Raw genomic sequence first — 24,483 nt, 5'->3', positions numbered from 1 at the left:
TCAAGGAGATGCTTGTTATTGCACTTTTGTGCAGCTAAGTGAGTGTGTCCATCAACAATATGTCATTCAGTGAGGAAGCTGCAGACCATCTTTGGAGCGCATGGTTTGTTTGAAAGGATGCAGAGATTACAATCCTGCAAATCACTGCGTTATGGGTAGTAACCCAGTTAGAGTCAGTCTGTTTATATGCAGCTCATGTATCAGTATCCCTGAACATATACGCAAATGGTTTATTCCAAATATTAGCATGGATGGTTAGATAACGTTCAGCATAACAGCTACTGTATGATTTACCTACGCGACACCTGATTCTATGAGCACATTTGGACTTAGAGTGGTGCGTGCATGGGACAACCTTTTCTCTGAATCCCACTGTAAACGTTTGCTCGGCAGCTCTGCAGGTTTTTACATTAACAGCTTCAAACACAAAAAGACGCTACCTTCACAACGTGTGATGCGCTTGGTCCCTTTAGGTTAGATCGAGCAACAGACATGATACATTCAGTGTGAGCAGTGTTTTCTCTCTTTTGGGTTCTCTTTGTTGCAAGACAGTAAAATGTAAGTTATGCAGGCAAAGTTACACTTTCAAGGTTTGACTGAAGTATCTATGTACACTGGAAGCTACACTCAGTCGAACTGTACATCATCACAGAGTCACAGAGGGGAGCAACGTCTCAGCTGCTCCTGCAGGAATTCTTTCGTAATTCACATATTTAACCTTTTATGTCGTTATCTCACTGCCAAACAGCTAAGCCTATTTACAGTACTAATGTAACCTTGTGCCAACTAAAACAACTTCATGTATCAAAACAGTCCCCCCCCCGCGCTCTAGAGATTAGTGCTGTTTTCATGAGGAAATCACAAAAGGAACAAATCCCCTCTTCACATTACAAAACGATGAAATCAATACAAAACTAAAGGGAGCGGACGTGAAAATGCACAGTATAAAATGAGTTGTGCATGTGTGCAAGAGTGGAGGGAACAAACGGTACAGAGAGAGAGAGAGAGAGAACTCCCAGAGAAATGAGCAGAGAAGCTATATTTTTAGGCTTCCACAAAAAAAAAGTTACATTTGCTAAATCTTACCCCAAGTGACCTGTGGCAAGAGTAATATCACATTTGATAAACTCAGACTTATCATTTATGTCCTGTCATTTGAAAACTACTAGTTCACCACAGTGTGTCCAAATCTTTGTGTCAGATGCTCAGTGCCCTTTCCATACAGTCCAACTGCCTCAAAACCTCTGATTTAGGGACAGTGATGCTCTTCACAAGAATGGCATCGTTGAAGGTGACGTCAACATCTTTTGATACAGTTTAGGACAATACGAAATTATATGTCAGACGGACACACGGCCGTGTCTTCAGACTGCAGAGTCTTTAAAGCAAGAGTGCCCACCAGCACAGATCCTGGATCAAACTGCCAGACCATTTAGAGTAAAAAAAATGGCTTACAAGGGCACTGCAAATCTACATAAGCCATAAAAGCCATGCCACATATACACCCTGTTCGGGCTGTTCTCTCTTAAAGGGACATGCGCACAGTTTACAAACAGAGGAGGCAAAAAGACTGCTGAGAAAGCAGCAGGGTTGGGAAAGTTACTTTCAAAATCTCACCCACTACTCATTCCTGATTGATAACTTTAAACTGCAACTGCACTTCCATCTAAAAGCCAATGTATCAATTACAGTATGATCCATTCATTTGAACGTTGGATCGAGCAATTTGTGCTAATGTCAATCATTATTTCAGCATGTGCAAAACTGTCGTCTGCTGTGTTTTTAAAGTTGTACCAGACTGGGTTAGTTTTTTTTTTTTTTTCTTAACAGTCAGGTCACTTTAACTTACTACAAGTAATCCATTGTTCCCAACCCTGTAAAGCAGTGAGCGTGGCAGACCAGTCACATGCACACTATGGGAAATGTTAGGCTAGACACATGAGTACTAACCTTTGGCTCTCTGGCTGCTGGGTATTAAACATCATACAGAATAACAGGCAGCTGCAAGGGGAGGGGATTCAGATGTCCAATGAAAGCACCGTTCACGCAGTAAAGTTGCATTTTAGCACAGAGGTGGGTTTTTTTTTTTTTTTTCACTTTTTGATTAAGAGTCAAATCTGCTTTGACAGCAGTTGAATATCTTTCGAGCTCTCTTGGTCTCTGTGGTTGGCAGAGGCCGGTCGCTCCAATCCGCTTTAGTCTCCCCCTCTGTAGAAATAACTAGTCTGTGAACAATCTGCAGTGAGCAATATATGACCTGTTGGTTTTTGTTTTTTTTTTCACAATTGAGAGATCTTCTTTTTTTTCATACATGATACAATGTACTGCGCAAAATGGATATGCGCACATACTGGAAGCATAATGTTGCTGAGGACATGCAAGTTGTTGAGTATACAGCAGAGCAAAAAGCGATGTTTCCCAATGTCATTGTCTTCCTCGTCTTCTTGAAACATCATCTGTCACTCAGATTTGCATCTTCAAGCGCGCAACTCTTTCTTTGAGTGTGGTTTATTTCCCAGCAGGGCATCAATCTCAGTAATGGTTTGAGGGGTCATTTGAGACAAAATCTGCAAGAAGGGAGGAAGAACGGCAATCAGTTTCAAATGTGATCTGTCACTTTTGACACTGCGTATTACACACAAAGTAGCATATCTATTGGTTGGAACAACCATGGCTCAATATGTCGGGCAAAATTATTGATGCAGGAGGAAAAAAGGGAGAAGAAATCTACCCGGAGGGCACCCAGGTTCTCAAGCAGCTGGTCTGTAGTAGAAACACCCAGAAGTACTGAGCTGACTCCCTCACTGCGCAGACACCAGGCTGGAAAAAAACAGAGAAAACCAGTGAGAGATAACCACGGAAAAGTGGGTAAAGTAGGATTTTTTTGTGTGTTTTTTGTATATATCACATGGCCAACTTAAACATGTATCCAAAAAAAAAAAGATAATAATATCAGCTGACCAAGTACCAAGTACTACAAGTGCTTTTTTGAAATAAGTGAACAAACATATTGAATCAATAGTTTTATGACTGTGTGTGTCTGCACTGTACAATCCTGTTTTTTTGCCTGGGTTGTACCTATGGCTAACTGTGCAGCGGTGCAGCCCAGTCTGTCCGCCAGTAGATGGAGCTCCTTGATTTTAGCGAGCTGCCTGCGGCCCTCTTCGCTGTTCACTCGCTCCTTGAGCCACTGGTACCCCTTCACCAGGAGCAAAATGGAGAAAAGCATTGGTACAGCACTGATTTCACACCGCAATGCCCCACTGATTGGAGAAAGAATTACACTGAGGCTGATTTTCAGGGAGAGAAATCCCAGAGGAGGGCCGGTCAAATCAAACTGACCTTCATTGCTGCTCTGGAGCACTCTGGTACACCATCGCTGTACTTCCCTGTGATTAATCCACAGGCAAGTGGAGACCAGGTCATGGCTCCAACACCTGAAAGAGTGGATTAAGGATAGGCATTGGAATGAAGCAAAACATTAAACTGGAAAAATAAGGATGTGTAGAGCTGCGAGACTGAGGACAACTGACCGATCTTGTGGTAGAGCTCAGGAAGCTGCACCTCCACTTTATCCCTCTGGAAATAGTGATACTCTGCCTGCTCACACACAGGTGGGATCAGGTTGAACTGGCGTGCCACCGAGTACGCCTCCTGGTGCCGAACAGACGGAAACAAAAGGCCATGGTTACCACTCAGCATTTGTGCCATAAATTGACAGCAGTACATTAGCAGAGTGACCCTGTGTGAATGGGAGACCAGCATTCACCATGATTTCCATGGCACTCCAGCGTGAGGTTCCCCAGTACATGGCCATACCCTGGTTTATTACAAACGTCATGGCCCGTACAATCTCTGCAAATCACGGGAATAACATCATATTTCAATTACATTTATCACTTTAGGGAACTTTTTTTTTTTTTTTTTACAGCTTTTTCGTGCAGACATAAAACTACTGTAATGACTACCACATGATATCTGCAGCAAACATGAGATCCAAACATCAGTAACTGACCTTCCATCGGACTGTTGACATCATTTCTGTTGGCAAAGACGATGTCCACATAATCTAGCTGCAGTCTCAATAAGGATCCTCTTAAACCTGTAAAACAGTGGTCAATGATTAATCGTCATCATTATTTCATCATGGGCTTGTACGTAGACTCTGCACTGAGGCACAGCTGTGCTTTGAACTAAATGCTAATGTCGGCATGCTAACGTGCTCTCAAAGACAATTCTAACATGCTGATGCTTACCAGGTGTAATGTTTACTATGTTCACCATACGTTTTAGTGTGTTAACATGCTAACATTTGCTAGTTAGCAGTCACACAGTGAGTTAAAGCTGATGGGAATGTTGTTCATTTTCCAGGTATAAACCAAAACATGGGACAAATTGAAAACTCGACCTGATGACGGCACTAGATGAGAAGTTGAAGGGTCAACAAAGTGATAGCAGTTCATCCTGAGGGGGACGTGAATCTCTGTACCAAGTTTCATGATGATCCGTCCTGCAGCTGTGATGTCAGGCTTATGGCGGCACCATGAATGCTTGTACAAAACTTCATGGGAATCCATCTGAAATATTTCAGTTTGGAACAAAGACCGGCAGACTGACACTGCCGTCCATAGAGCCACACCACTAGTATGGCTAAAAAGAAGTCAGCGTGGTAGAAATTACCGAAAAGAGCGTCCATGCAGCATTTTGACAATAACTTGTCCCAAGAAAGCAGTGATTATTCTCAACACAGTATGTTGCTGGAGGGTAAAAATCTATTATTTTATGCCAATTCTCAATTTTTTTGGGACAGTGTTCCAACTTTCCAACCTTGGATATGTTAATAATTCGATGTAGAGGTTAACGTCACACATGAAGTGAAAATATGAGCACTGTCTTTGCATGTAGCTCACTCATTACGCAATGGCCTCAAATCAAAAGCCTCATGACAATGATGCTAAGACAGCCCATTCAGCTCCGTGGTGAATGGTCACCTCAAGGCCATACTACTTACAGCACAAAGAAGATGACCGTATACAAGGCCAGAAGTCTCTCAGCTTTTTTAAGATCATTCTCGGGAGGGGGAGCTGGTTAAGTGGCTGGAAAAACAACGAACCTGAGATGCTGTCAGAGCCGAAGCTTTGTCCCTACGCCCCTCGTCTAACCCCCTGTACTTTTGTCCTCCTTTGTCCCAGACTCAAGACAGAAATCAGATTTCACTCTGCATTTCCATTCTTCACCTTCGGTACAATCACGCACATCATCTCCTGCTAACATATCTCCACAACCACTACAAACGTTTTCCTTCACAGTCACTTCTTCTTTGATTTGAAGGCACGCTGATGTATTTACTGTGACATGCGACGTGGAGCGGCTTTAACCGAGCGAGACAAACAGTGCTCACACTCAGAGATTAAAGGGTCATCAAATGATTCATCACAACTCCGTGTCTGTTGTCGGGGTTGAACTGATGCACTCTGGGAAACATTTTTACACGAACAAAGAACCCCACACTCCAATAAAACAGATTTTTGAATTTCAATGTGCAGTATGTTCTATGTTCAGCAAATAAATAAGGATTTAGTAACAACACAGCTCTAAAAATTGACCCTTTTCCTTTAATTTTCTTACCATATTTGAACTGTAGGATTCCATGTACTGAGTTTCATGACCTGGACCTCACCCTGAACCTTCGTGTATTTGGTTGTGATACTTTAGAAATGAATTCCAGGTACTTCATTGAAAAAGAAAAAAACAGATTACACTCTACCTTCAATAATGTGCTTTCTGGAGAGCCCCCGCTCTGTCTCTGCTCTGTGGAGTGATGAAAAGACATAGTTTTGATGTTCTGTTGAAACGAAAAATGAAAGCAAGGATGTTGATTGAAAATGAGAATACAGCCATTTAACGTTATACTTACTGGCCTCCCCAGTAGATTTTTGTTGTGATGACAAAACTTGAACGCCTGGCAAGGACACAGGAGGGTTCAGAGCACAGTTAATTATGGGAAAATCTAATCATATCTACCTCTAATAGTTTTTACAGTATCTAAGCAAGCAGTTTCCCTTCTCTGTGCCTGAATCTTCGGTACATTGAAAAATCTATTTGGACCAATATTGTATTTCTTTCTTCCTTTTGACTTTTATTTTTCCAAATATCTTTCTCCGGTTGAAAAATATCTCAAGGATTTCCCGCATGTTTTGTGATCTGGGAGTTTATTGTCGCATTTTTAGCCTTTTATAGTCTTTCTGAAGCTAAAGCTCCTCATTTGTCTAAAAAGCATGAATTTCCCTTGAGATAATTTAATGGTGCGTCTGTTCCAACAGTAATAAAACCACGTAGCAATGCAGTGCATTTCAGAACAGCATGGGAGTATTAGGGATTATTAAGCTTTGAAAAAATAAATTCATGACCCTAACAAGAGTCAGAAAGCTTTTTACATGCATGTGAGTCAGTTCAGAAAAATGAGTCATATCACCTCCATCCTTTCTTCTTGATGATGTTTCCTAGAGTGATTTCCGCTCTATGGAGAAACACATCGTTTATTGTTATGGCTTGGTGCTGACTTCAGATCACTGCACAACAATATTAAATCATACAGGAACTGTGCAGAAACGTTTCATGAAGTCTGACTACGCAGTTATTCACTGATGATTAAAAACCTTTCTACAAGAAGTAAAACAGAAGCAAAAGTTTCAGCCGATGCTCGGATGAAAAAGTGAGGTCTGACCTTCCAGAGGCATACACCTCCGCCGTGTCAAACAGGTTCACTCCGTTCTCATAAGCTATGGCCATCAGGTTCTCAGCCATCTGGGGGAACACAAAAATTGAGACTGAGAGGGGCAGACAGTGGATAAATTCCAATTACGCAGAGGTCGTCCGTGAAGGGCACTATGCAGGGAGGATAATACAGTAGACATAATATCTAATATCTCACCATGTGACCATAGTTTCCAGGTACCAGGTCTGTGGGATTTTGAAACATGTCTATAATTGAAAACACTGAGATTTGTGCTCACAGTACAGAGTGTTTTCCACAAAAGCAATATGAGTGAACACGCTCTGCAGTCGACTCCTCACACGGAGAGAGACAACAGAATTCTCACCTCATCAGAGATCTGTGATCCAAATGTCACCCAGGTGCCTGAGCGAGAGGAGAGAGACGTTTGTTTTGTTTGAAGGTTTGAAACAAAGATGAATATTTTCCCGCCTTCAAACCGACTCACCTAACCCGAGGCAGGAAACACGGAGGCCTGACTTCCCCAGGTTCCTGTGGAAAAAAAGAAAGAAAGAAAAACAGTCTGTGAAGATCAGAGATAGACGATGGGAAGAGATGGTATGATGTGTGTATTTAGGATACATGTGCACACACAATCACAGGTGTGAGATCCCATCTTACAGTATACTGACGTGCATGAGTGAGAAGCAAAGATAGCCAATAGCTTGTAAAGTAGTTAAAGCTGGCTCCATGTTTACCAGCTAAAACATTCAATAAACTCATAATACAATGTACTGTATATCTGCATAGTACTTTTCATAGAGTACATTTTGCTGGCATTGCTTTGATATACTAGTATTTAAGTATGTCACAGTAATAGTGCAGCAGTGCTGCTTTGACTCAAGTAAAGTTTGTTCTGCAAATGCAAAACCAAAAATACAAGCACAAACTAGAATTAAAGCTGCAAGCATAATACTAACAATAATAGTATGTAAAGTGTAGACCACACAATGCAAATCTTATGTGAACCAAATGATGTTTGACACATGTGGTCTGCTTCCTGTTACCAGTAGGTGATGCTGTGAATATGACTCCTGAACGTGAAAGGTCCGTCAATAACTGTATGAAGTTTGATGCTGCTCGAATGAAGCATTCCTGTTTGGCATGGCGTCATGTGTCTGCCACGGCGACCATGTTTGACGCATCACTGGCTCTTACTGTATATCAAGTGTAGACCACACATTGTACATACATGTCACGTTTGCTGCATGTTGGACAATGTACAGTCAAGTTACAACAACTTCCTGTTTCATGGCAAAACATGCAGATTTTCAGTCTCGTCATAGCGGCATTGCATGGAATCTCAAAAGCTTCGTAATTTAGCATTATGAAAGTCAAGTTTGAGGTGGATCCTGTAGAAGTTCATACAAATAGAGTGCATGTAAATGTCAAAAATATGTGCCATGAGGGCTACTTTGTTGAAATTTTGTAGAGGGCACTGTTAAGCCACATCGCCACACTCAAGCACAGACTCATTTAACCACTTGTGATGTTCTTGCTTAAGTTAATGAAAGCCACCATGAAATATGTCTGAAAGAGCAATATGAGGACCAAAGTTCATGAATATCGGAGCAAATTTGTCTAAGACCTTCCACACTTCAGGGGGCGCTACGGAGTCTGTCAAGCATGATTACAGGTTGTGATGTGCGTGCGTTTTTCTGAGCTTTCAAGTATATCCAGGACATCAAAAATGCACGTGGAGGCTAAAAGTCATTAGGCAGCGCTACAGTCCTGACATGCCACGCCCAAGCCCAATTATGACAAGTTTTTGAGCATCCTAAAGTCCTCAAACACGTTTCAAAAATTCAAATGGACATGCAAAATCCAAAATGGCTGACTTCCTGTTCAGCAAACTCATAATGATGAGACCAATGATCACACAAAATTTCATGAACGTCAAAGCAACCCAAGTCTGGGGTGTGTTTAGGGGCACTATGGAGGTCGCTGAACCAATGAGATTATGGTGGACTACAATGACTCAAACATGGATGTTGCTGCAAAGAAGCTACAGATTGTAAAACACTGACACTTGACACACATCTTAAAACCGGCAGCACAGAAAATCTCTACAATCAGCACAGTTTGAAGGTGGATGCCCAAGATTAGTGTCACCAGTTCAATATCTGACCAAATGTGAAATATGGTCACAGTCTGCCCTTCTGCTCCTGAGTGATTTTTGCAGAACATCATGTGTGACATCATCATGCAGCTGACCTTATTGAGATATATATATATATATATGTATTCTGAATTTAAAACATCATCACCTCATGAAATTTGTCATAATTAACATATGAATTCTTGAAAAAAAGTGTTTTGTGAGGTCTCCTTGAGCTTTGACACTAAATTTGAAACAGTTCATTCTTGAGTCCGAGTGAACATTTGTGTCAAATTTGAAGAAATTCCCTCAAGGCATTTCTAAGATATTACATTCAGGGGAACGAGACGGGTGGACAGGTGGACGGACGGACAACCCAAAAACATATTGCCTCCGGTGATGGCTGTCACTGGAGCGGAGGCATAAAAACATAAAATGTCATCTTATTTCCACTGTGTTCCTGGACGTGAATACTTCCTCCTCTACTGCTCCTGAGTGAAAGCCCTTCTCGCCTGTGGTTAAATTACTGCCTGTGTCTAATTATTTCTGAACAATTGACCTTTTATCCTTCATATGTTAACAGTTCAGTGTATTACACTGGGTCAGTGACACAGCCGGAGGGAACAGGGCTCAGCTCAGATATAGAGTCCAGGAAAAGCTTCTTTGCTCTGCGCCGTAAACGGCCCAAAATGTTCCATAAGCTACAGAGGAGTCCATTACCCAACATGCCTCATCTGATCATCCAGACAGCTGAATTTTGAAGGGCGAGTGTGGAGAAGCGCAGAGCTGCATTTCTGACCACAGGAGCATGTACAGATGAAAATGGTGTGGGCTTCATGCTTGCTCTCCTCCTCCATGCGCGCTCTCCCCCATTCTAATTAGCCGGGGAGCCAGCTGGAGAGGCAGCAGAACTGCAGTGCAACTCGCCGCTCGCCGTCTTTTATCTCCGGCGCCTCTCTCCTCTCTGCTTGTCTGCCTGCCTGCGTCCGCCGCAAATAACCAAATGCAGAAAGACAGACTGTCAGAGCAGTTACACTCAGTCGAACGAGTCCTGCTTTTATTTTCCCCGGTCTATTTTAATGCCTGACCTTAAGCTATTTTTAGATTCCTGCATATGTAAGCATTTGTGTCTGTGCCACTGTGTGAGCGTTTGCTCTGTGGGGGCGTCAGTGTTCGTGTGTGCGCTGCGTGTGGGTGTGAAACGCATATTGTTTGTGTCATTTCTTTAAAGCCTGTCAAAATAGCACACAGGTGGAAGGTCAGGAATGCTATATGGATGGAAAAAGCGCAAGCGGGGTTTGATGTTGATGATTCCTTGTATGGTAATGTGGCTCTGGTTCACCGTTTGCCAACCAATGACAGCTCTGCCTGTTCTCAGACATGACAGTCACTTTGAACGCTGGGAGTAAATAGAAATGAGGCACATGGGAGAAAACACGCTTCAGAGAAAGCTTCTTTTTTTTTCTCAAATAAATATTTTTTTCATTTGTTCAGTTCTTCTTTACTGGCATTTATGTGGCATCCATCAAATGATGCCTTTTTGCCTCAACTTCAGTCAAGGAAAGTGAGGAAAGGAACATTTTTTGTCTAACAACAAGACTGAACCAATAACAGCACCACAGAAATATTCAGTGCTTGCTCAGTTTCATCATGAAAACAAAGGCTTAAAATTCATTGAAAAATAGCAAATTAGGTCTCAGCATCAATGCAGCATAACTCGCGTACATGCACACTGAAGGCATATAAATTGCATGCTTTACATTTTAGCGCATTCCCAAACTGGACCTATTTGAAGATAAATATTGTAGTTTTTTAAATATTCAGCAGACTGCATGTATTTTCATTATATCACCTCCAGTTTTACATCTGTAGTGCTGTGTATGAAAACCCTGTTATTTAGCCTGAGGCTGTCTCGCACCCGTAATGAATGTGGATTCATTAGATCACTTAAGCCTGAATCCGACTGTGTTCACCACCTCAGACACACAGGACTGCACCTTCTCTCCAAACTTTTCAAAAAGACCATGATGAAAAGCAGAGGCGCCAATAAGAAAATGCAGCAGCTAAACATGAGTCAGCATTAAGAGAATGTCAAGCACCCAGCAGCATCCGCAGCTGTTACACAAATGCACCCTTCCCGTTTCGGTGCGCTTATATTCAGTGTGCTCTTTAAAGATGGAAAACAAGTGCATGAAGCTGACAGACCAACATGTTTTGGTTGACACCGTGCATGAGCACGTCGTAACAGGACCAAACGAGACACCGGCATGCTTTTGCGGGTGAATTTCATGATTGCTTTGCCACATGAAACACAATATTTCTTTTTTGTTTCTGGGCAATGGAGGATGTCATTGTTTCTCTGTGTGACAACTGGCCGCCCCCTCCCTGCTCTCAGCTCCACCACTCTCTGCAGTGCTGCAGTCTGCTAAATTACTATCAGTGAGTCTGGAGAGACACATGCTCTGTCCTTCCTCTCACTCGCTCCTTCGTGACAGTCTCTCCCACTCTTTCTCTCTCACACACACACGCATGTTACAGACGCTCGGCCTACATTTTCATTTGACATGGATTCGCAGAATGTTGAAAACTGACGAGATCTATAATGTGCGAGCGTCAGTGGGGCCGGTCGATGCTTTCACGTGCATATTCACGCTTGATGGGAATTACACTCCAACGCAGGCACAGATCTACATACGGTCATGCATGAATGCACCCGTGAGCCCACAGAAACACAGATGCTTCTCTGTAGCCATTGTAAGTAGGGCTGTTTTCTCTGTTTTCTGTATCTTGCTTATCCCCCCCCCTCCAAAAAAAAAAAAAAAAAAAAACATAAATCATGAACTCCAAACGAGGTGATTATTCTTGGCTTGGCTGTTCCAAACATTATTAATGGAGGAGAGAGAGGAGGCGCACAGGTGCTCTGTCACGGTGTAGTCAGCATTTTAACCTGTGCTGACATTTACAGTTAGTTTTCACCTGAGACGGGAAGAAGACACTATATACAGATGGTTAGGTGCAAATGATGGAGGTTTTTTTTTGCCGTGGTTGTCATAAAATGCCACACACATGCTGAGCAGGCTTTTCTCCAGGGGGAAGCTAACCGAGATATTAATAACACTCACGTCAGTGCATGTGTGTGTGTGTGCGTGTGTGCTTATACCCACATATTCTGAGCACATATTGTGGGAAGACGGTGGACTGTCTGTTCTCGTTTAATAATGCTGTACACACCATTTCAGGGTTTTAAAGGGTCAGTTCACCCAAATTACAAAGAACATGTTTTCTCACTCATGCAGAGATTTCTGCCTCGCCCTAAGCCCAATGGAGGTGAGCGGATTTTTACATGTGGCGCTCACAGCATCGAGGAAATACATTTATAGAGGCAACGCAGGCGTCTCTTTTCCATGATCAGTGTCCTTGTTACGCTGAATGTTCCGTAGACCTGTTCACAGTTTTCAAAGGGACTATTTCTTCAATAGAAAGTGGTTTTACTGAAAAGGAGCGTCTGAGGAGCATCCAGAGTATCAGGGGCATTGTTTCTGCTGCTGAATGAAAAGTAATAAGTGTGAGCACAAATAAAATCCCCCTCATTTCCGTCGTACTGAGGCAGACGTTCTGCAGACGGATATCTCACAACCTGCAGAAATAAAACTATCCGCACTGCTTGATACCAACATAAGTGACAACATGCATTTAGTGTGAGGCGACTCTTTAACTCGGAGGGACGGCGTAACTCTGACAGCGTTCCACTTCTTGCTTCAGCTATTATTAAAGAATTAGGCTAAACAACAGACTTTTCATGCAATGTGATGTTTTTAATTCAGTTATATTAAAACAGTTTGGAAAGTAGGTCTGTCCTAATTATAAAATACACATGCTGTGAGTGGAGCAAATGGAAAAAAAAGCACAAAGACAGACTCTCTCCCACACACACACACACACACACACACACAAACTCAACCGCTCTCCTTAATGCTGCTAACACTTTATTAGTGGTCGTGACTGTCCTCTTAACTGCAATTGCACGTAATGAAGTAGCACAGCTGAGAGATTACACCAGCTGATATTAAAACTGTGAACCTTGTTATATTTGTGTGAAATGTCTGTTTATGGCTGGACATCGGGATGTATATGGAGCACTCCACTATTTACGTTTTGGAGGTGAACTTGGCGTAAAATGCGACTTGAAGGTGAAACAGTGCCAAAACAGAGCATGGTCTGAACTTTGGATCATCTCAGAGTGTTCAAAAGGAGATTATTAATGAAATTCAGTGTGAGAAAAGGTCACGGCAATGTGCTGCTACTTGCCGTCTTGTTTTATGTGTGCTGAGACAGGGGTGAAGCCGAATTTTGGAATGATGTCAGTTTCCCGCTCTGCTGCCTGATAAATATAGGCGTTGACAGCTCAAGCTGAATTTAAGATGATTAAATGTCACTGAGATGTTTTGAGCTTGCCTGGTTTCTCTGTAATTTAAAAGATCTCGACTAGTTTGCTGCTTTGCCACAATAAGTTTGTGGAAATACTGAAATTACCTTTCAGTGTTCCAGACAGCTAAATATTGGTAAAATTAAGGCTTTTTAAAGCGACCTGCTTGGTTAAAAATTTTATTCCAACAGCCAAAATAAATGAAAAATTCCACTCTCAGGACAAGTAACTATGAATCCAAAGAGCTGTTATAATTTAAAGGTATATTTTTTTTTAATTTGGACCATATATTGAATACTTTTGAGATTTTTCCAGGACCTGTGGAGACTGTTTTTTCATTAGGCTGTGCTGCTGTTCTTACATAATGACATGCAGTGATGACTTTGTCTCTGCCGGAAGACAACATCAGACTTTGACTTTGACTGGACGGCCTATTCAGAAAACGTGACGAGGATTTTCTGGCACTGACTACAGTGCTCGCAGTTCAATCAAGCCCTCGTGCCATCGTGTCCATCCCCGCACAAATATTGACAGACGTGAGCCTCATTAAACAACACTGACCCAGCAGTCGCTTCACATTTGGAAAAGATTAAGTTGTCTGCTTTCTGTGCTTTTCTGTGCACAGGTTTTAAAAGCTCTTAAAGGTCTCCAACATGCAGCTGCATAAATTATAGCTTGTACAAAGTATTACACAAGTCTATGATTTATATTCAGCTACCTGATCTTAAAGCCTATATTTGAGGGTGATAAATGATATTTTTGCAGCCAAAAGCAGATCGTAGCTTAGATATATTTTCATTACGAGCCACATTGAAGTCAAGCAAGTGAAGATTCAGTCTGACTTTGCCTAAAACTTGTAGCAGGACCTCATAGCGCTGTCACTAATCTGTTCAGCCAACTGGAAGCTCAAAAATCCAGAGAGAGGAGAGTTGAAGGTCAAGGTTGTTGCAGGATGCCGTCTTGTTCTCCTCCCTGCTACACAAACGGCTTGTTTCCAGAGAGTATTAATCACGCTAAGACTGTGAGGCCAAATGACTTAATTATCATTTAATTATTATTCATGATGACTCCACTCTGTGAAGTCCATATTTTATCACTGTTTGGGATTCATTACAAGTTAAATACATGTGATGTCCATAGGGTTTTTATCAAAGTGGGAATAGCCTGCTTGCTCATTTTTCCACAGCTTTTTTTTTTTTTTTTTTCTTTCAAAATTTTATGCATGAGGCAACTCTAAAGACACATCGATCGCAGGACATAGTCTGGGATCAAATGAACAAACTGAGGCTGTGAAGTCACTGTGCCCTCAGCGGGTGTAAAGGGGTAACTGTAACAGTGGGCATACTGTGAGAGTAATAAGACTAGGGCTGGATCTCTGTCTCATAGCCATAAATGACCACAGTATATCTGTAAAACCTGACAGGGTTGTTCATCAGGACCAACGACTTAATCATCACTTCATCCGCTGCTGAGAGTTCAAGCTTTCGAAACTCACTGTTCACGTGTCCTCTAATAGAGAGCAGTACCTCTCTGCACAGCTGAATGTCAGGACACTTCAGACCCTGGTCCAAATGCAAACACATGGACGCCCTGCTCTCCAGCTAACCATGCATCTGAATATCAGGTGTTATTATTGTTATGGCAGTAGCTTCCGTTGTGGTATAATCACCTTCGACTGGACATTTCTGTTTGTTGTCTGGTTTAACTTTCTAGTTTATTTGTCTCTGCTGTGAAAATGTCTCACGCCGTCCAAGTTCAGGAAGACATTAATGAGCAAGAAGCAGCAAATCCTGAATGTTTAGCGAGAGATCATATATTACCTTGGGAATAGTAGTTTGACAAAATAATGTTAACTCAAGCTTTCTACAGTATCACAGCATCTAAAGGAAAGTCCACATGCTGATGAAGACCATGAGATGTGAAAAAGCTCGAAAGTGGACCTTGAGTTAAGATTATTTTTGTATAGAACAAAGTTAGATGAGAAGATTGATGCCACTCTCATGTCTATCCATTAAATATGAAGCTACTGCCAGCAGCCGGATTAGCTTAGCATAAAGACTGGAAGCAGGGGGACACAACCAGCCTGGGTCTGTCCAACAGAACAAAATCCACCTGCCAGCTCCTCTAAATCTCACTAATTAGCACATTATATCTTGTTTGTTTAATCTGGATGAAAACTGAACAGTCCAAGCACAGACAGTTCTGTTTAAGTTGCCCACTGTCAACTTCTGATTGGATCACCAAAGATGCATGTTAATGGTGTAAACACCCCCTCCCCCCACCCCCACGTTTCCAGTCTTTGTGCAATGCAAAGCTAATCGACAGCCGCTGACTATAGCTTCATATTTAGTGCACGGACATGCGAGCGCTATTGGTCTTCTCATTTCACTATCTGCAAGAAAGCCAATCATTTCTCAAAATGTTAAACTATTTGACAAATTACGAGCCAAAATCCCCTGCAAAGAACCAACATGTTGGATTTAGAAACAGCACAGTGGCATTCATGTGTGATCATCCCTGAACTCCTTCCTGTCTCTGCTGCTGTCATTGAAGCTGGTTTGGAAGCTACAAGCCAAACTGTCTGTAACGCTGTGCGCCGTGGTGTCCAACGCTTTAAGTATGGCTCCCCTTCTTACGTGCGAGGCTTCCAGCTGCCTGCAACAGACTCAATGTGTCCCCTGGCCATTAGATCACAAAAAGCCGTGAGAAAAGTCCAGCAGCTGCAGATGAATCTGTGCTGGAGATGCACCTGACCTGCTCACCTGGTTGCTGCTGGTGAAAAGAGAGGGCCTGGTTGCCATAGAAACGGCCCGTTTGCTGAGTGACACTACTTTGCTTGTGTTACTTATAGACTCACCCCCCCACAGGTCCCAAAAAAGACTGCATCACTGCTGTCTTCGAAACATTTCAAAGATTTTCAAAATATCCAAGATAGTTATTTCATTACAAATTGCTCATTTGGGCAAAACGTATCTAAAACTGTGTTTATCTAATGTCACCCTCTGGTTTTCTTGAACAAATTAGTCCAAAAGTTACACAGTTATTGTAATCACATAATGATAAGTCCAATTCTTTGATGTTATTTACCAAAGATTAAAACCCAATGTTTAAATATTGATTTATTAACCCTTCATTTAACGATTAATCAGGTTTTCTCCAGAGACGGTAAATATAAAGCATCCCTGATGAGCCATTTTTCTGTTGTTTTTGCACATTGGTCACATTTTCATCAGCTTTTTCCTTGTCTTACAGACCACGAGCGCACACACATGCACGCACACACAGGTTTTCAGTGCCGCAGCGCACGGCGTTCACTGTGGTATTTTAAAGAAAACGAGTCAGAAATTGCGAAACTTCGATCAAAGGGAGGAGATACAGAGAGAGTTGGGGCAGGGGGCGACAGCGGGGGCCCATGGGAGCAATAACTGGCAGCAGGTGCCATCGTCTGTAACCTGCCGGTGAGTGATGAAGACTCAGGTTAATGAGATAGCAGGAGGGATCAGAAAACATGCAGTGGAACAGGGCGCATCGCGCCAACGTTCGGCCCCATCTGGAAAATGAAATAAGGATGAGATCCAGTTCACTTTCTGCTGTTCACTTCTGCTCGCCTGTGGGATTCATTCGGCCTCCATCAATGTCATGTCAAGAAAACTCCGACATTTACTCTCTGCGCGGACACACGGACTCAGTCGTACAGCGTGCGGACACGTCTTAAGGACGTTCCCGCTTCTTCCTGACAGTCTGATTGTGACAGCAGTGCAAAATGGAGAACGTGCCACCACTGTACCATAAACACGCTCTGTGGCCGGGTGGCGGGGCTTTGAGCAGACTCGGTCGCTGAAAGGACTGATAAGCGACAGCAGTACCGGCTGATTAGGAAAGAAGACAGACAAAAACTAAAGGCATTGCCTGGGGTGTTGCCCCTGGCAACTGGGGCTGGCCATATGCTGTATAGACTTCATGCACTCCCTATTAGTGACACTTTTCCTGAGGCAGCAGAGACACCAGAATAATCCCACCCAATCAGAAATACGTATGCAATTCTCAAGGAAGAAAAAAAAAAAGAGTAGTGGAGATATCCAGGTTTCATCTCGAGCCTCGTTCCCTTTTTAAGCATCCTATTAAATGAAAACTAAATTGACTGAAGAGAATGGCAGCGATTCAATCAGCCTGATTACCAGGAAAACAGGTCATTAAAACTCTCCTCCTAGTCATTGCATTTTACAGTCTAAATGAAGCAAACAGGCAGTGTGAGGTTATAGTCTTATAGATTATGGAGTGTGTGTTTTTATGTGCGTGTTTACGTAAGAGTGCATTATTTCCCACTGCTGAGCATCCCTCCGTGAGTGCATGAACAGCTGTCCTTGTCAAGCCGAAGCTCTAATCCATCAAGGTGAACTGACTCTGTCTCTCTGCCAGAAAGTAAAAGAGAGTAATTCCAAATGACACTCTTTTCTTACTGTTTATCCGCTCTGTTTTGCCCCCCATCCCCCTTACATTATGACTCAGACCTGGTATGTGCAGCAATGCTTTTCTGTGCATAAGGCACTCTGCTGCGCTGCTATATTATGAAAATGAAATGCTTTTAAAACCTCCAAGAAAAGCTGGGGTGTCCCGGGGTGATTTAAGGTGAGCTGTTATTGGAGGCTTTTATTTATTCTGTGGTGAAGAGCAAGAGGCCAGAGTAACATCTGCATTAAACACAAAATGCTCCTATATGCATACTGTCTGCCATGCTCTGATAACATTACTTCTGTTGGGTATGGATTATATAAGCATTTTTACATCCGTCAGCGTAAGCGTTTTTTTCAAAGAGTAAATGTCATTTTTTATAATGTCAGTAAAATCACTGCTGTCTGTGCGCTCACCGAGCTGCTTCGCTAATAAATATGTAGGCAGCCTGAACAGTACGTTACAGAATGTATGTTGGTGACAATTCAAGCTAACCTGAAGTTCACCTCACATCTCAGCCAAACAGATGGACAGAAATAGAAAGAACAGAAAGCCTGGCCGCCAGAGCTTCGTGATGAGAGGAGGGCCGGCCGCATCACCTGTGGAGGATTTGCCACTGATGCTCGTCATGATAATCTAGTACCTGTGAGATAATCTGCAGGTCAAAAGGCCGCAGGAATCAAAGTGAAATGAAAACCACCCCTCCACCCTGTTGAAGCTCCAGCTCCTGATCTCCATACTCACCTGTACTTCATACTGGTGTGGCGCCCGATGGCCTCCTTCATGTGGGCATGGCCCTGTGGGGCCTGACGGGACCCGGACCCATCCCTGGTCTTGACTGAGCCTTGGGAGATGTAGTTGCCATTACTCCCTTGTCCACTACCTCCTCCTCCACCACCTCCTCCTCCTCCACTACCACCACCACCACCACCTCCTCCTCCTCCACCGCCTCCCCCTACTCCTCCACTGCTTCCTCCTGGAGGCGGAGCAGTGCGAAGGCCACAAAGTCGGTCCTCACTGCGACTCTTGAGGTTGTGCTCAGTGCAGGCGAAAGACACCTGCATCCTGACCCTGGTTTCCGGTGTCTCTTATTTTGAGAGCGCGTGTGTGTCTGTGTGTGTGTTTGGGGGTGACCCTTTTAGGAAGTCACACGAGCAATAATGTCTGTAAACTGTTGGTGCTGCTTGACACTGGTTCCTCCGTTGTGCTGCTGTGGCCGAGCAGTGCTGCTCATACAAAGGGCTCAGACGGGGCAGGTCAGAGATTTTGGCTGCGAGTCGGTGGGAGCAGGCAGGAGTCCAGCCTCTAACATGACACACACAGAGTTACCGTCTGCTCTGTCTCCTGTCTGGTGATGCAAACCTGGCAAAAGGCTCTTTGAGTTTTCACACTCACAAGATGCATCAGGGCTGCTCTCCAAAAAATCCTCAGGAAGCTTGTAAGCTCACAGCAGTCCTCAGACGGATTTTGGGGATGTGGCAGTTCGTGGGGGAAACCTCAGTGCCTCCCTCTAGAGCGTCAGCAGCTCGGCCTATCCCCCCACATACATGCACGGGCTCGCACGGCTTATGTTGGGGGGTGAAACACCTGATAGCTCGTCTCCTCTTCAGCTGAGGTGAGTTGTGTCTGTCTTGAGCCGAGGAGCTCCGGAGTGTGCCGCAGCAACGACACGATCACAGCTACAGGCATCCTCGCACCTCGCGTCGAAAGAAGGCATTTTTCTTTTTCTCTGTCTTTCTTTTCTGGTCGCAAGGTGGGTCAGCAAAAAACCGGCTTGAATTGCTCGAATTTACATTGCCGAGGCGAGCAGTCCGAGACTTGATGCGAATTCACACAGTCAAACCCCACCGATGCATCATCGCCCAGCAGCCTCACGCAGCATCAAATTGATGCAAGAGAAAGAGGGAGAGAGGGAGAGGAGGGGGGGAGAGAAACAAATTCAACAGCAAACACCGAGCCGGGTTTTTTTTTTTTTTTTGTTACCCTCAGCGTGTGAAGTCGATCACATACCGGCAGCAGCAGCAACTGTGCGGCTCTCCTGTTGTTCGACAGAATCTCACGGTGCCCGGGTTTGAAAAAAATGCCGGCATGCTGGCCCAAAAATCAGCTGCAGCGGACGCTTCCAAACGCTCGATGCCGCCGCTCGGCTCTCCCTCATCGCATCATTTTTGTCAGGTCAGAGTCTGACTTTTGCTTCTTCTTTCCTTTTTTCTTTTTCTTTTTTTTTTTCTTCTTCTCCAGAGGCTCCAAAAAATGTTCACGACACACAAGCAATGTGGGGGTTTTCAAGATGCTCTCTCTCTCTCTCTCTCTCTCTCTCTCTCTCTCTCTCTCTCTCTCTCTCTCTCTCTCGGGTGTGATCTCTACATTTTTCATCACACTGGTGTACAAACATCTCATCACATCGTCACATTATGTCAGTGGAGCTTATGCACACTCCGCTGGGCTTTGAAATTAAAAAAAACTAAAATCTCCAGACACCAGATTTTTTTTTAAATATATGCACAAGAGATTTGATATATAACATTAATATAATGTCACTGCACTATAATTTCGGCATTAAATCGCCAGAGCTCCTCATTTTCCACACCTCCCTCTGCTATATGCAGGGATCCCTCTTTGCCTTTCTACCACACCCATGTTTCCATGTTCAGAACAGTCTCCCTCTCACTGGGTATCTATATGGCCAATCACCCAAATTGCACTGCAACACTGGATCATCACCATCACCTCACAACAAAGAGGAGCTACACGACTTCTAAGTCACATCACATCACATCATAACAAAACACAGCCTGGCATATCATATCACACTGCATCACATCATATTAAAAGGAACCGGATGTGTCATTTGGTGGCCAGGCAATGATAATGGTTCCTTCAAGGCAGTGTTTACAGTCTGAGGTATGCTGCCATGTCCTTAGAGAAGGCTGTCAATCCGGAAAGTTTCATGCCGCACAGCGGGACGATCTGCAAAATACTTGTCTTGTGCAGATAAAAATGCAGACGCGCATGCAAACATTCATCATTTCTGTCAACGTGCTCCCAGGAGTCGTGTCTAATGAAATCTTGCTTTAGAGCAATCTGCACTCCCAGAACAGATTGCATGGCAGTCAGCTGCTAGCAGAAGGTAACTTGAGATGGAATTTTTAAGAACTAGGCCTATTCAGTACAAGTTAGCACAGGGAAGTTCCCAGCTGGATGGGCAGAGAGAAAATGTGAGAGGAGGAGAAGGTTTAATGATCTCCTGCCTTGTTAAAGCACAGCGATGAGCACAAATATGAGGAATCTGCAGCCACGAGTTTCCCAAGAATCTCTTCATTTTGTTTTCCAGACTTTGGACAAATTCATATCATAAGTGAATGGAGATGAATCTACGTAATCGCTTTGGCTAAATCTTCATCACAGGCTTAACCTTCACCTTCACGTCCATCGCCGTCATCACTTTAACAGCATTCGTCCTGCTTGACAGTTCAGCAACTGTATCACACTAAATGGACTTACGCAGAGCACCACATGGAAGTTCTGCATCGACTGACAACAATGAACCCGTCTTTAGATGCATCCATTCGCTTCTCTGCAAAAAGAAGGCTATGTGGACCATCTATGGATAGATTTGGACCATCCTTCTTATCGAGAAGCATTATACAACAGATTGTACCACGAGAATGTCCTTGAAAGACTCCAAAGCTCAGCGCAAAGCCCGTTTCTTCTGTGATCCTCTATAAACTGCCGAGTCTCCTTCCACAATGCTCAAGCTTATTTGCATAATGATGTTTCTCGTTCTCAAAATGTTGCCTGCAGCACAGTAAGTCTCTTATTTGAGGGAGGTATTCTGCAAATATATGTGTCCATTCATTGATTTTAGGTGAGCCTCCCTCCCTTGATCACATCTAACCACAAAAAAAAAGAATATATCTGAAAAGAACATGCACCAGGGCTGTTGAATAACTATGATATGATATTGAGGAGCTCAGTTTGTCCAGTGTTTCAGAAACGTGTTCGTGTTCCATTTATAGGGTTCATCACTTTGTCCTCATTTCAGTCAGCTAAGTTTTCATTTAAAAACAATTTGCAGCCGCAGTAAAACTAACATTGTAACACATGTAAAGTATAGCTAGTTTTGTCCAGCAAGAAGAATGAAGAAACTCATCTCCCACAGTGACACATTGTCATTTTTCTGGTAGCTGCAGGGATGCTAACAGCAGCTTTTCTCTTTCTTGGACTGCAGCAGACATAAAGAATGCTCAGAAGTCCTTGTGTTGTGCCTCTACGTGAAATGTGCATGTAGTTTAGCAAAAGTGAGGGCATTTATCCACGCTGAAGCATTCCCTCAGACATGCTGCTTTGCTTGTGGTTTTGGTTCGTTACAAAGAGGACAGCCACGGGACGTTTATTGAATGCTTTCAGTAGAATTCCTTTTACTTCAATATGTCAAAGAACCTGAAGTCATTTGACAAATTCTCATATGTTAATATATGTCCAATCCTTAAGTTTTATTTTATGTGAAGAGGCACTTAGCCCTTTTTATCTGTTTGTAGTATTGTATTGTAAAAGTATTTCCCTCAGTGTCCCAAATTTGTCAGCACTCAGGAAAGCAGTGGATTTGTGGAAAATTGTTGTTTCCAGCAAAAGCAGCAAATTAGAGAGAACACCAAATTGGATCGTTTGCTGTTGTCTTGATTATAAGTGATCACTTTCAGTCATTAGGCAGTTCAGATCTGATGCGTCATGACACTAATTAACCAAGACTAACACATCCCATGCACAGAGGCTGTATGGAGACTGCTGCCATTACAGACATGAGGTGTAAGAAGAAATTCACAAGCACCAGCGATGGAAGCGGTGCTGTCAGGAATCGCTTCAGATGCTCTCTGATATGTCATTCATTGATTTCAGTCCTCAAACGCATGCTGCTAGAAAATGCTACCGATCGCTCATGAGTACATGAGGTGTGTTTTCTTTTATTTATCCACACAAATGATACTATTAGAGCTGCATTTTTTAAATCCTTTTTCTGGTTTTGAGTCATTGTGCTGCCTGGTCCTCACACCAGGCTGACACTGCCACCTAGAGGTGACTTTATAGGACTCTTCATGCCTGTGTGCATCTGTTTGGGATGTAGCCTGTCAAATAAAATGCCATATTGTGTCTCAGCAGCCCTATTTCCTAAAATAATTGGTTTATATATGGCTATTGTTCAAGCAGCCACTGATATTCCTAAGTGCACACAAATCTGCAATGATGAAATATGCAACAATGTGGTGTATAAGATAAGATAATCCTGTATTGATCCCCCTGAGGGGAAATTCGGGTGTTACAGCAGCACAAAGACTGAATAAGTACAGATCAATAGAGACTTAGAGAATAACTAATTATGAATACATGACATAAGAAATAAGACTAGAATAAAAAAAAAGAAATAATACAAGAGCAATTAATGTCAAAAATTCAAATTAGAGGCATTAGCAGCACACATACAGCGCTCACAACTGGTGTCACACTTGAACAAATGTGTTATGGATTCACAACAACCTTTTCGTCCCAAAATAGCTATAGCGAGCACTTTCAGCTGAGAGATACGAGCACTGTAACGACCAACTGCCCATCCTCTGCTGTCAAAGCATGCATCATTAACCCCAAAACTTACACCCCGCTGATGCTGACCCTGTCAAGCTGTCTTTGGGAGAAGACTTAAGGCAATGGTTGATGCACCAGTCCCGTGTAAGTGACTGTATCTGGCATCATCATCAGTGCTCCTGAACAGACAGATGTTTTTGCAGTCCGGCCACACTTATTCTGCACTGCTGTGCTTTGAAATCTCATCAAACGCACGATTTTTCTTTCTAGGTCACTGGTGGGAAATAAAAAAAAAAAAAAACAGCAAGTATATTTCTTTTTTTTGTCCACCCATGAATGATGTCTCCACTCACTGCCTTCAATTGCAGCCCTCTTCAAACACATTAGTAATATATTAGAAAAATACTAATCATGGTTTTTAAATGGATCATCGACAGGATGCTTTGACATATTTCGGACTTTCTGGAGTTAACTTCTTATTCTCTGCAGGTATGGCAGCTTTATGTGCATATTCACTTGTTATTTGCCATAATTTGCTGTGCGGTCGTTCTCATTGTGGTGTCTTTAATGTGCATTTTGAGATCAATGACTGTATAGAAGAGAGGGTTTAATTTGACACTATTTTCCATACATCTGTCATTACTAACATTTTTTTATTCTTGGAAATCAAATTGCATCATGGTTTCACAGTATGATGATGCTGTACTTTTGCCCCTCTTTCCGCTTCCTGCCCTCTTACCTGTATGTCATCGCGGAGCGCTCAGCCTCGCACTCGGCCAGGGAGAGACCACATTCTCTAAGGTAGAGCTCAAGTCGGCGTCGCTCCACCAGTCTGTGCGCCGCCTCCAGGATCTGAGAAGCCAGGGCCTCTGACTCGGTCCTCTGGTCCGGGGTCTTGCTGCTCCGGGCTCCAGATTTGGCCACGATACTCCCTGAGGAGGACGATGCCTTGGGCTTCTTACTGATGCCATAGAGGTCTTCCACTGAGTATTTCCCTCCTTTACCTCCTCCAGTTCCACCACGGCTGGCAAACATTGCTAGCTGCAATCAAGTGCTGCAAACTGATGAAAATCCTTCCTCTTTTTGCTCGGGTTTGCCTGCTACATCTACTTTGGGCAAAAGCTGCTTCTGAGTTAGAAACAAAACAACAAG

At 43.1% G+C, this 24,483-nt stretch overlaps 1 protein-coding gene across 2 annotated transcripts; it reads right to left on the bottom strand.

Annotated features, from left to right (window-relative positions):
- Positions 1-505: 505 nt before the first annotated feature.
- Positions 506-24,483, bottom strand: LOC143332434 (voltage-gated potassium channel subunit beta-2). 2 transcript variants are annotated; one of them, XM_076749855.1, is made up of 14 exons: positions 24,071-24,483; positions 7,224-7,267; positions 7,104-7,141; positions 6,728-6,807; positions 6,476-6,520; positions 5,918-5,962; positions 5,768-5,811; positions 4,016-4,102; positions 3,770-3,855; positions 3,534-3,654; positions 3,343-3,437; positions 3,079-3,199; positions 2,732-2,820; positions 506-2,567 (listed from the first exon to the last, which is right to left on the bottom strand). In XM_076749855.1, exons 1-14 carry the CDS (start codon positions 24,364-24,366, stop codon positions 2,478-2,480), a joined length of 1,281 nt encoding a protein of 426 aa, XP_076605970.1. In that variant the 5' UTR covers positions 24,367-24,483; the 3' UTR covers positions 506-2,477. The 2 variants fall into 2 exon arrangements, with proteins under 2 accessions (XP_076605970.1, XP_076605969.1); XM_076749854.1 differs by lacking the exon at positions 24,071-24,483 and adding an exon at positions 18,496-20,077.

This window comes from Chaetodon auriga, chromosome 15 (assembly GCF_051107435.1).
Source record: "Chaetodon auriga isolate fChaAug3 chromosome 15, fChaAug3.hap1, whole genome shotgun sequence".
NCBI lineage: Eukaryota > Metazoa > Chordata > Actinopteri > Chaetodontiformes > Chaetodontidae > Chaetodon > Chaetodon auriga.
This window is presented reverse-complemented; position numbering and strand designations above follow the sequence as displayed.